Source organism: Carassius auratus, chromosome 42 (genome assembly GCF_003368295.1).
Source record: "Carassius auratus strain Wakin chromosome 42, ASM336829v1, whole genome shotgun sequence".
NCBI lineage: Eukaryota > Metazoa > Chordata > Actinopteri > Cypriniformes > Cyprinidae > Carassius > Carassius auratus.
This window is the reverse complement of record NC_039284.1, coordinates 12,251,963-12,263,989: the sequence shown is the minus strand read 5'-3', so window position 1 is coordinate 12,263,989 and position 12,027 is coordinate 12,251,963. Positions and strand designations below refer to the sequence as shown.

General features: G+C 34.3%; 1 protein-coding gene across 2 annotated transcripts in view; it reads left to right on the top strand.

Annotated features, from left to right (window-relative positions):
- Nucleotides 1-12,027, top strand: part of LOC113060672 (mirror-image polydactyly gene 1 protein-like) — a 66,335-nt gene that overhangs the window by 32,052 nt on the left and 22,256 nt on the right. For both annotated transcript variants that reach the window (XM_026229787.1, XM_026229786.1), the window contains 3 exons: nt 3,092-3,125; nt 4,655-4,825; nt 9,197-9,304. In XM_026229787.1, coding sequence (XP_026085572.1) covers nt 3,092-3,125; nt 4,655-4,825; nt 9,197-9,304 — 313 coding nt within the window. The remainder of the gene's footprint in view (nt 1-3,091; nt 3,126-4,654; nt 4,826-9,196; nt 9,305-12,027) is intronic.

The following is a 12,027-nucleotide window of genomic DNA, read 5'->3' as shown; positions in this document are numbered from 1 at the left end:
AACAACGATTGAAACGACAAATGGCAGTGCTACATTTGCTACAAGTGCCTGCATTTCAGCGTCCGTCCATCTATCGCTGTTCATCATACCTGCGAAATCAGTTGACACAATGTTTATAGTACGTTTACACTGCGTTTTAAATCATGGCGGTTGAGGGCATTTTCGAACGCGTCTGGCCATTCAGTGTCTACTTATGTCACGGTTAGTACCAGTTGTGCTGATCAGACCCTGCTCCAGAGTAGAAGCTAATTTACTATGAAAAGGTTCCTGTGGTGCAAAAAGGCCCTTATATCTCCATATATACACTACTGTTCCAAAATTTGGGATCCGTTAGAATAATTGAATACATTATTTAGCAGAGATATATTAAATTGACAGTAAAGGCTTTACACAGCGTGTGAGCTTAAGATATGTCTTTGAAAAAACATAAAACCCCCACATTTTTAAATGGATAAGTAAAAACATTGATGAATTTGGCAGACACATTTATCGAAAGCGACTTGCATTGCATTCATGTTATACATTTTATCGGTTCATGCTTTACAGTTTAAAAACTTATTTGAATGGTATTGCAATTTTTTTTTAAACCAATTCACTGAATCCAAAAGACTTATTGAAAATAAATGGAAACTCAGAATTTTTTAAATCACAATTAAAATATCTGTTGTAGAGCTTTCCTAATGAAACAAGGAGCAATCTTTAAGAAGTTTGATAGCTGTGGAAATTTTGCAATATTTTATATTGCCAAAAAGAAATTTTAAATATTGAAGATGTTAAATATTTGCAATATATTCAATGTTAACCAGCCTACTGATCTTGCAGTCAGTAGAGTTTGATAAATCTCAATGCATTTCTCTTCTCATTTTTTCTCTGTTGTACTTATTAATAGTAGTAGTGAAAAGGGATAATATTTGGTGACATAATATGTCTGATAAACATCTTTAATGTCTTCTTTTAACTCATTGTTGATAAATGATAAACTCAGAAGCTTTATGGTCCAAATGCTTTTGTTTTGTGATAAATGGAAAGCCTGAGGTTTTGTTTCCACAATTCCAAGAGCCATTAAAGTTTCTCAGCATTTTTTAAAGGCATTGGATTTAAAGGTTTGAGAAGCATGTAAGACATGTGGCTTTAGTCATCATTGCAATGGGAAGCCGCAGACGGAAGCATTTATATCCTGTTCAGCACTGGTTGTGGTTTTAAAAAGCATCTACATATATGAGTATGTGACAACTAGTATATATATATATTTTATTTTTGTTTGTTTACAGATGAGTTTACGCTCTTCCTTATTGCTTTACATCCTTTTCCAGAGGTATTCATATAACCTTAGACCCGGTTTAATATTTCAGTCGGCCTCATGATTTATTGATAGTTACTCAAGTCACTCAAACGAACTGCAATTATCGAGAGGCATACAATGCATTTTCTGGCTGCCCAATGAGCACAAGATCTCATCAGAATCTAATTATAAAATCGCCTACCTCTTATAGCTGTGTTGAAGGGCTTCATTCCGGCCCTTCTCTCAAAAAAAAATGATAATTGATAGCCAAGTGGAATCCCATTATCTTTGAGGGAACATGGACGCACATGTTCTAAGCCCTTATTTTCGCAGGTCACTCTTGGATCCATTGTGTGAATGAGTATGTACCTTTATAATGGATGGAGATCCATGTAATGCTTTTGTAAATGAGTGGAGGGGTTGTTGTTTTTTTCTGCCTGGAGGATGATTGAGGAATTCGTTTTGCTCTTAAAAGAGCATCACGCTGGTGGGGTCTGTAAAAGTAGGCAGGGCGAGTTTCTGCAGTTCACCTGCTGTTGTTTCTCACTGATACCTGTGAAACTATGGCAGCACAAATATAATGTGGAGAGCTTATATTTTGTATCTAAATTTCTGTTCTAATGGTTGGGGTCAGTATGTTTTTTATAAAGAAGTTAATCTAAACAGGTATGCGTTAAATTGATGAAAAGGGACAGTAAAGACAATAATGTTACAAAAGATTTCTATATCAAATAAATTATTTTGAACTTTCTATTCATCAAAGAATCCTGAAAAAAAAAAATGGATCACAGTTTCCACAAAAATCAGCAAATCAGCATATTAGAATGATTTCAGAAGGATCATGTTGCACTGAAGACTGGAGTAATAAAACTGAAAATCCAGCTTGGCATCACAGGAATAAATTACATTTTAAAATATATTTAAATAGAAAACTGTTCTTTTAAATTGTAATTTTTTACTATATTTTTAAATAAATGCAGACTTGGTGAAAATTAAATAAAAAACATAAAACATATATTGCCAACACTAAATTTTTGAATGGTAGTATGTACATATTTTTATTATTTAGATTTTTTTATATGTAATTGTAAATGATGTTAGAAATATTAGACTTGTTTTAGAAATGAAATCTAAATATGTTTTATTCATTTTAAATGGTCATCATTTTGTTAAAATTATTTTAAGCATACAGCTTTGTTTACTTGCGGTCTTTTTTTCTTCTTCTTGGAGTCTTGGACCCCACTGTATATGTTTCATACATTTATTGCAAAAAACCTCAAGCTTTGACTTGTCATGCATTTGATCTATATTAGCCAAGAGCAAGTATTTTTGACCGTGCATTTGTTATCAAGGTCCATATGAAGAACCTACAAAATCATAAATATTTCCAACAGTGTGTGACTCGTGTTTCTCCAGGCATTTGGTTCCATAATTACTGTTGTCTTTGTCTTTATAAAGATGCTCATGGCAGGTGTGGCACAAAAGGTTCAGTCCTAATCCATCTCTCCATTTCACCACACATATGAACAATTGATCCCAATAGTCATATAAAGTAGTAAACATTAATATCTTAACAATCCGCTATCAGTTCTGAGCAGAATGGGCATTACAGTTGAATAACAGCACTTTTAATATCTCTGAGTGTGTCTTCTGCTTTCATACCAAAGCCCACAGAATGCAATTACTGGATTTGGGAAGTGATCTCATTTTGCAGAGTGACATAAAGGAAACTCAAGGAAGCTCACTACATTTCATTTCTCTATTTCTTTCTCTCACACATTTTTTTTCTCTCTCTCCATCTCTCTCCAGGCTGGAGAATATTAAACCTGAAGAAAGTGATGTGGTAAGCCTTCCTCACTGGAGAATTTCATCTCTGATTGTTCTGTGTACCCTTTTTGTCCGACTGTCATAAATGAAAACACAGCCTCAGGAAAGGCTTGTTTTGTTGCTTATTCTGATAAAAGATTTTGTAATTTTCTGTGCACCTGTTGCATGAACAAATGATAACTTAAATCATGTGGCTATTTGATAAGCAGCTTTTGGACTATGCCTCTGTTGACAGTGGTTTGCTAACATAACCTCTCAAGTTGATGTTTCTTTCATCAAAAATACCATATAAGTGGTTATTGGCATCTATATGTTTTCTTTTTTTGGGGGGGGGGGGGTTATAAACATTCCCTCTTATCTATTATTCATACAGACAAAACAGTCCATGAAATCCCATAAGCATGAGATTGAACAACAATGAAAATGCATAAGCTAGGGAAACTTTTTAAGGAATATAAAGTATAGAAACAAATTAATAAACAATAAAATACTTAATGATACAAATATTACATTATAAGCATGACTAATTATTATAAAATGATTATGTGAATAAATATTTATTAAAGAATTTAACAAAATATATACAAATTAAATCACAACACACAATTTGCATGTGAGGATCTAAGGATTTTTCAACTCGGACATATTATTAAGAGATTTAGAGTGACCGCTGATATTCACAGTATATGCATTTAATGCAAACAGTCTGCAGTACTCTTATAAAGATCTCATTGATTTACAAGCAATCAGAATTTCATCTTACTGTTTGGGCTTATAAATTTCAGCAACTGCACCAAATTGCATATGCTCATATATTTGGGATTTTTTGGGACTCTGAATAAAATGAAGGTGACAATGTAAATAGTTTTTAAATCTTAAAGGAATAGTCCGCCAAAAATTCTAATTTGCTGAAATTGTACTCATCCTCAGGCCATCCAATATGTAGATGAGTTTATTCCTCCATGGGAAGAGATTTGGAGAAATTTACACATCACTTGCTAACCAGTGAATGTTCTGCAGTGAATGGGTGCCGTCAGAATACAAGTAATCCACACCATTCCAGTCCAACACTTAATTCCTTGTGAAGTGAAAAGCTGCATGTTTGTAAGAATCAAATCCATAATTAAGGTATAATAGCCCTTCCTCCTGTGAAAAAGTCCATCCCCTGTTGTCCTCTGACATCAACTCACATATTTGTTAAGAACTGTTTTGGACTGTTTGTAAACAGTGTATGGTCTGTGCATATTTCTCCCATGATTCGGACAAGACAACCTTTTCACTGTAGAAAGCAATTTTATGGATAGAGAACTCATATTTTAGCCGTAAGCAATGGTTTGAATTGAAAAACATCTCATTCACTGCAGAGCACGCATTGGCGAGCAAATGATGTAATGCTAATTTCCTCCAAATCTGTTCTGATGAAGAAACTAATTTCTCTTTGTGGGAGAGTCAATTTTCATCTTTGTGTGAACTATTCCTTTAACATGTGTTTAACAGATATTGTGCCTGATATGAGTTGTGATGTCATTTGTGTGTTTTGGTCAGGACCTGGAGGAGTTGTTGAACAGGGTTAACAGCGCGGACTCTGCCCTCACTATCCAGCAGAGCGGGGCGGCCATCATCGAACAGATCCAGAGGGCCAGAGAGCGTCGCTCCCAGATCACCTCAGAGGAGATGAAAGCCGTCATAGAGGAGAGAGACGCTGCTTTAACCAGGGTACAAACCTCTTTCTCTGCTAAGGGTCAATCCTAACACACACCAGCCCTAAACACTCCACTCACAGTAGTTGTGTACCAAGCCAGAAACCTTTACACCATAGAAAAAAACTAAATCAAATACGACTCTCTAAATATTGACTATCTCTCCTTCTGCGTTTTAACTCCTATACACGATGACTTTGATTACTGGTCTATTAAAGCACATACATCTGTGTTTATTCACAGATCCTGCACTGATTTAAGAATCAACACACCAGCTCCCTAATACACATGTAGGGACAAATATTGCTGCATAAGCTCAAATATTTGGTATACCGTTCCTACACACATTATTCAATCAAATGAAAACAAACAAGCAGGTAGCTAAATATTGACATCCAGATATTCAGCTTCATCGTAGAGTTCAGGTGTGGGGCAGTGGATGTGTTTGCTGGGATTTTTCTTTGTTGATAAATGCTGCCTAATTGGTGTTATATAATATGGTTTATTTTATTATTTGAACAGAGAATTGTATCTGACAGTCATTCAGGGTAGTGTGTGTTGTAACTTTTATCAGGTGTGATGGTACAGGTTATGGAGACCTTTCTGACTTCTTGATTTCCAGACTTGTGACACTCAGTATTTTAGATGGCTAATTTACTGTAATCAATATGCAATGAGGTGCTATTAGATAAGAGTGGAGCAATACAATACAAAAACATGGGTGATTCTGGCTAAAATGTTGACATTTTAGAAATACAATCCTGCAACAAAGCATAATGTAGAAAGAGAAAAAAAGGAAACTCTTAATTTGATGGTAAATTTAGCTATGTTGGTGGTTGCCAGGTATAACGTGCTCTAATATTTATGTGGTTGGATTTGCAGGAATATTTTTGATTGGAATGATTTCTATCTTCCTGCTTTGGTCCTTAAAAGCCCAGTGACATAAGAAACATAGTTGATCATTTCTGGAACATGATTTACTTCAGAGCTGTAAAAACTCAGACTTAACCAGAGTAACTATAGAGTAAACTATAGAGTAACTAGATCACCTAACTGGCTTATTTCTGACTTCACTGCAGATATTTTGACTTTATTTTACCATAATTTGTGGCATACAAAAAAATTAAAAAATACAATGCTGCTCAAAAAGTTTGGCATTATAATATTTAGTATTTTTTTAAGCCTCTGAAGCTCACCAATGCTACATTTATTTGATTACAAATACATTAAGAACAGTAATAATGTGCAGTATTGTTACAATTTAAAATAATTGTTTTCTGTTTAAAAATATTGTAAGAAGATATTTATTCCTGTGTTGCAAAGCTGAATTTTCATCTTCAGTGTCACAATCTAATATTCTGATTTGCTGCTCAAGAAACACTGATGAATAGAAAGTTAAAAAGAGCAGCATTTATCTGGATCAGAAAACTGTCTTTGTCTTTTTTTAATCAATTGAATGCATCCTTGCTGAATGAGTTCTTAATGAATTAATAAAAGTATTAATACAATTTTCTTACTGACCCCAATGTATATATTTTTTTTATTGCTTTTAAAAATGTATTTTATTATGACTTTTTTTAAAATCATGATATGCTATTATAGATATGCTGTTATAGGCCATTTAATTTGTCTAAAGAATATGTTAAAACATGTAAAAGGGAACAATATTAATTGACAACTTATGGTTAGTTTTTGCTCTTTTCATAGTGTAAATGTATCACTGAGAGTCTTCCTTTATTGGAGGCAGGACAGATTCATAAAATAAATCCTGTTGTGCGCACAAATTCAGCTGGAAAGCCAGTGTCAGCTCAAGCAATGACAACCTGTGTCAACCTCTCTGATATGAACTGAAGGCCAGGTGTCAGTCTTCTAACTCCGCCCCAAAAACCACCAGCTCATCACTGCCATTGGGGCCAAAACCTGAATCTGTGGGGCAATTTCAGAAGTAAGTTGCAAACCCCATGCCAAATCCCTCAGAGACGGGAATGGGTCCTCTCTCTATCCTCAAGGATTTCTCCCTCCCCTGCCGTTCTTCCCATCTCCCTCCTCATCTCGGAGGGATTAGAGCCCGGCTGCAGGCAGAGGGCCGCCACATCCCTTTGGCCTACTGGAATATGAAAAGCTGGATAAGTGCTCGAGGAAATAAATCTTATTCTCACTTCCATCCTCTCCTCACAGTTAACACGGCGAATAAGATCTGCTTCGTTATGTCCCTGCTCCGGGAGCTTATTGAATTTCTCTTGATCTTGATAGAGTGCTGATGTTAAAGTGGGAGAGGAAATGAAGTCGCATCGCGTGGTGAATTAAGGTTGTCTTGAGATATTCTGCTGATTTTTTTTTTTTTTACGCTCGTTGAACGTCACATGGTTCAGACCTCTTACTCATGCTCTTGTGTTGTTGTGTGGTTTTAAAATGGATTTAAAAGTTAAAATAGATTAATATGTCTGTTCCTACACCCCATTTCGCCCCAACTGCAGCTATTTTCGGTCTTTTGCGTCACCGCAGAGGTGCATTCTGATTAAAATACGTTTCCCTCTAAAAGACATCTGCTGCCTGAGAACCATAACTCAGGCTGACACTAAAGAGGAGCTGTGTGTTTTGTCTGGACGGCGGTGGTGTTATTTTAGTCTGCAGAGGAAAGAGACAGGAGTTGGGGTCGGTGGCTGAGAGGCTTGTTTGCACGGGTGCTACTCTTTGAGACGGCTGAATGTTGAAACATTGGGACTTGTCAAGGCTGTGAGGATGGTTTACATTCCTGGTAAGTGTCCGTCGATACTGGAATGTGCACATGGAGAGGAGCACATATGGACTGGTAGAAAACAAGCCTGCTTACAATAATACCCACCAAAGAGCTAGTCACGTCAGTGTGTGTTTAAAGCGCCTGTTTAACTTTCTGACAGACCGCCAGAGAGTCTCGTTCTGGATGGAAAAATGAGGATAGGCTTTGTGTTAATATGTATAAGCATAACTATTGATTAAAAGTACTACTTGGTTATGTTTAAATATTGTGAAATGATTTTCAGCATTTTGTATTTATAATAGTTTTAGTATTCGTTGTATTTGAGCCACTGACACTGACAGAATTTGCCCTATGGCATTTTTGGAAAAAAGCATTATTTAATAATTTCACATTTACATGCTTATATTTCGCTTTGACATTATATTTATTTAGCTACATTTAGTTGAGCCATTGTTTACACAGTTCACTCCAAACACCTGTAGTTTAATTTGTTGGAATTTAGTCATTCTAAATATTTTATATGATTATAAATATGACTTTTATTTATTTATTTATTTATTTATTTTAGTTGGGTTGATTTTTACTAATTTAATTCTTTTTTTTTTAATGATTAATTTTTTTTTTTTTTTTTGCTTTGGCATGTTATTAATTGTACCAATATAACATTACTATTTGTACTATTTGTGGGAAAATTTGATAAGTTTACAATTCCTTACCTGGGTTTTAAAAAATATATTTAAAATATTAAAATATTAAATTTTTTAATGATTATTAAATTTTTTGTACATTTGCTTATTAATTTTACAGGTAGATGCAAATAAATAAACAATAGTAATTTAAAGTTAAAAAATAACTTTTATGGCATCTCTGAACACAAGCAGTTGTCTGCCTTTTTTTTTTTTTTAAATATGAATAGTTACCGAAGTGGTTTAAACTACTTGTCTTTCCCCTCTGTGGACGTTCCACAGCACTCTATTGAATTTTGTGCATATTTTAAGACTGTGATTTTATTTTTGAACTATACCACAAATGAGTCTGCCCCTCCAGGGATCACAGACACAAACGGAGAGTAATATCGGTATATATTATAATAAGTCTGTGCTGAAGTTCTTACAGTAAATATAGTAATAACTGAGAATGTAGGTTTATACCCTGCAGAGATTTCACCTCTAATAGAACTGACTTACATACACGTGATTTTTCCATGTGGCAGTGCAACTGGTCTTAACAGGGTTCCTGAGCCAACTTTAATGCAAATATTTAAACACTTTCAAAAAAAGTTATTATCATATTTGTCCACCAGTTTAAACTATTCTGTCAATATAATATCCCCCACTTCTTTCAAAAAAGCAAAAAAACTATTATATTCCATAAGCTTGTGAGACTGTAATATCCAACCAGGTATTTGAAAATGTTAAAATAATAAACTATAATACATAATGGACATTTATGAGAAACATCTGTCCCACTGTACAGAAACAGTGCATTGAGTTTGACCTAATAGGATCATTTAACATCATTTTGTTAAGTTTAGTTAATGCAAAAGCAACCAAGTGTAAAAGCAAGTGTCTTTTAGCTGGTCTAATCACCTGGGCAAATTCTGATTTAATGCATTCAAGTGATGCTGTTTCTCTCTGTCTTCCCCAGTGCAAGCGTCTGGAGCAAGAGCTGAGTTGTGTGAAAGATCCATGCAATAATTCGGCAAACAGCACCCACCACCTGGCCACCCAAAACAATCGGGAACAAGCGAGCAAGGTAAAACACACACACACACACACAAACAAACACGTGGGAAGAAGCCTCTGGAAATTAATGTCATGAACCCTCGAGTTAGCCTGTGCTAGCTTTCAGCGAATACACGAAACACGCCAGTGTGTTTGCCAACAACACGATTCTCGAATCCGACCTTCACCGAATGTGCAGACCTGCATATGATGCTTTATCAGCTCGTCATTACGCTCTCCACTGTATCAGTCATTAACTTCTATTTGCTCTCTCCTGCTCTTGTTTTCCAGCGATTTGCAGTGATAGACTGGCGGCCCTGGGTGTCTGTTTGACAGGGTTTTAGGATGACACAGGCTGGTCAGTGTGCTGCGATGCCTCGCCGCGGGTCTGTCAGGGAGCGCAGGGCAAACATGAGCCTATTTGATTTGCTGTATTTATCTGATGCAGCCAGAGCCCTTGAGTTTAATGCAGTGCTGTAAAAGGGCTGTCATTAGATAGAGCTGAGTAAACATGCACTGAGAGAGACTGGGGCGAGCAAGGGTGCTGAGACAGGGCCATGCCTCGGACCTTAACACAATTACTAACCTGCATCTTAAGTAAATATACTAATGCACGAAGTTCATTGATGTCATCATCCACTTAACCACTTAAGATGTCAGAATGGAGGTTGAGCTTCTCTTATAGTTAGCGTGACAGTTTTTATTGGATTTAATTTGATTACTTGGTATCAGCTTGTGTATTTTTCCTTTGGATATACAGTTTTATTCATTGCATATGTACATATGAGTGCAATGGCAGTGAAATTATTATTCTTTAATTGTATATTATTAATAGTGATAATAAAAAGTTAATTTAATAAATAATCAATAATAAATATTATTTATTTTACATGATAATAAGAACAATGAGAAAGTTTATAATATATCTAGATAATTTATAAATGATAATAAATAATGTATTTTATTATTATTTACTTAAATGATTATTTTTATTATTATTTAATAAATAAAAATAAATTATTTATTTATTTATTCATGTTATGTTATTTATGTAATTCTAAATAATGTAATAAATTATCAATAATACAAATTTGTAATAATATAAATTATTAAATTTTTATTTTGCTTAATTTGTTTATTATTACTTATTTTAGTTTATTATTATTATTATTATTATTATTATTATTATTATTATTATTGAAATGTTAATTTATTAAATAAATGTTAATTCTCCTTGTTGTCATCATATCTATTTATTAAGCCCTAATTAAAAAATAAATAAAAAGTGGTATAAGGAAAATGTATTTATTTATTTATAAATGTATTTATTTATGCATATTTCTAGGCCTGTCATCACTTGTTTTGATGGTGTAGCCATATGATGAACATTTGCTGTCGGATTCACAGTTTATGAAACCAACCAATGGTGAGGGACAAAACTGATCATAACAATATTCCAGTTTTGTGATATCACAGATGTTATGAATAACAAATAGATGCTGGTTTGTTTGTATTTAGTTGTGATGATTTGGACTGTGGTCTGAACATGCTGGGATGCAACTGTGCCACATGGCAACCATTATATAGATATGTAGATATAAAATAATTATTTATAATCTGAAGATTTCCAAAAAATTCTATTTCACATTTAAGACGGTTCGACTGATGGCTTATTAAGAACTATATTAAATTTTGTTATTAAAGTAGCACTTGGTTTTTCTATAAATCCCCTTAATTATGGATTGACTCCTGGGATTACAGAGTGGGGTTTTTAATTTAAAACGAAATGGGAACAGCTGTCGTAAAATTAGTCAACTAGTGCCAGGAACATATCCACAAAACCATTTGAAAATGAACAGGACTTCCACTTATCGATTGACATTATACTTTAAAGAAAGCCGGAGAAAATCTGCAGAGTGAAGAAAAAGAGTTGAGTTTAAGATGATGAGCAAAGACTTCTCCTCCTCAGATCTTTTTATTTAGCTTTTAGCTCACACTAACTTTCAGGGATTTCATGTGGATGATTCATTTCTAGGTTTTTAATCGCCACATTCTTTAGGGATAGAGAACGTTAAACAGTGCTTTTTTTATATGGAAATTAAAAATAGTCCACTTGTTGTTGTTGTTTTTTGTTTTTTTTCCATTAAGATGGAAATTAGGGGTTTATTTAGTGTTTGTTGTCATTTCATCATAATTATTCACTGGAACAGCAAAGCACCTGCAAAATGTTTTTGACAGTTAATAGCACCCAGGGCTATTCCTTGTCTTATCTCTTCAGTTTGTCTCATTTTCACCTCGACCCATGTAAAAGAGCCTGTTTAACAACCATCTCAGAGCCATCGCACTAAAATTATTTTACATCTTTACTGTAGGGCAAGTTTTGCTATCTTTGTGGCCACCAGTTGCCCAGTTGGGCTAAATGATGTCTAATTCAAATCTAAAATGTCTAGGATGTGTATAGAAGGGTGTGCTTGTGTTTTAATTATCAGGCACGCACTTAATCTGTGCGCATCCTTACCCCTTGCCTGTTCATTTTAAGCTATTTAGCTAATTTGACTACAATTTCAGCAATATTTAGCACATTTTCCAATGTTTAAATCTTTTCTACGGGATTGTTTAGAATTTTCCCCTCAGATTGCAAAATAAATGCAAAATAATCTGCCAATTTCATTTGAGATCTTAAATTTAAAACATTATTTTTAAAGGAATTCCTGACTGTAATTTAAAGTGTGTGTGTGTGTGTGTATGTTAGCA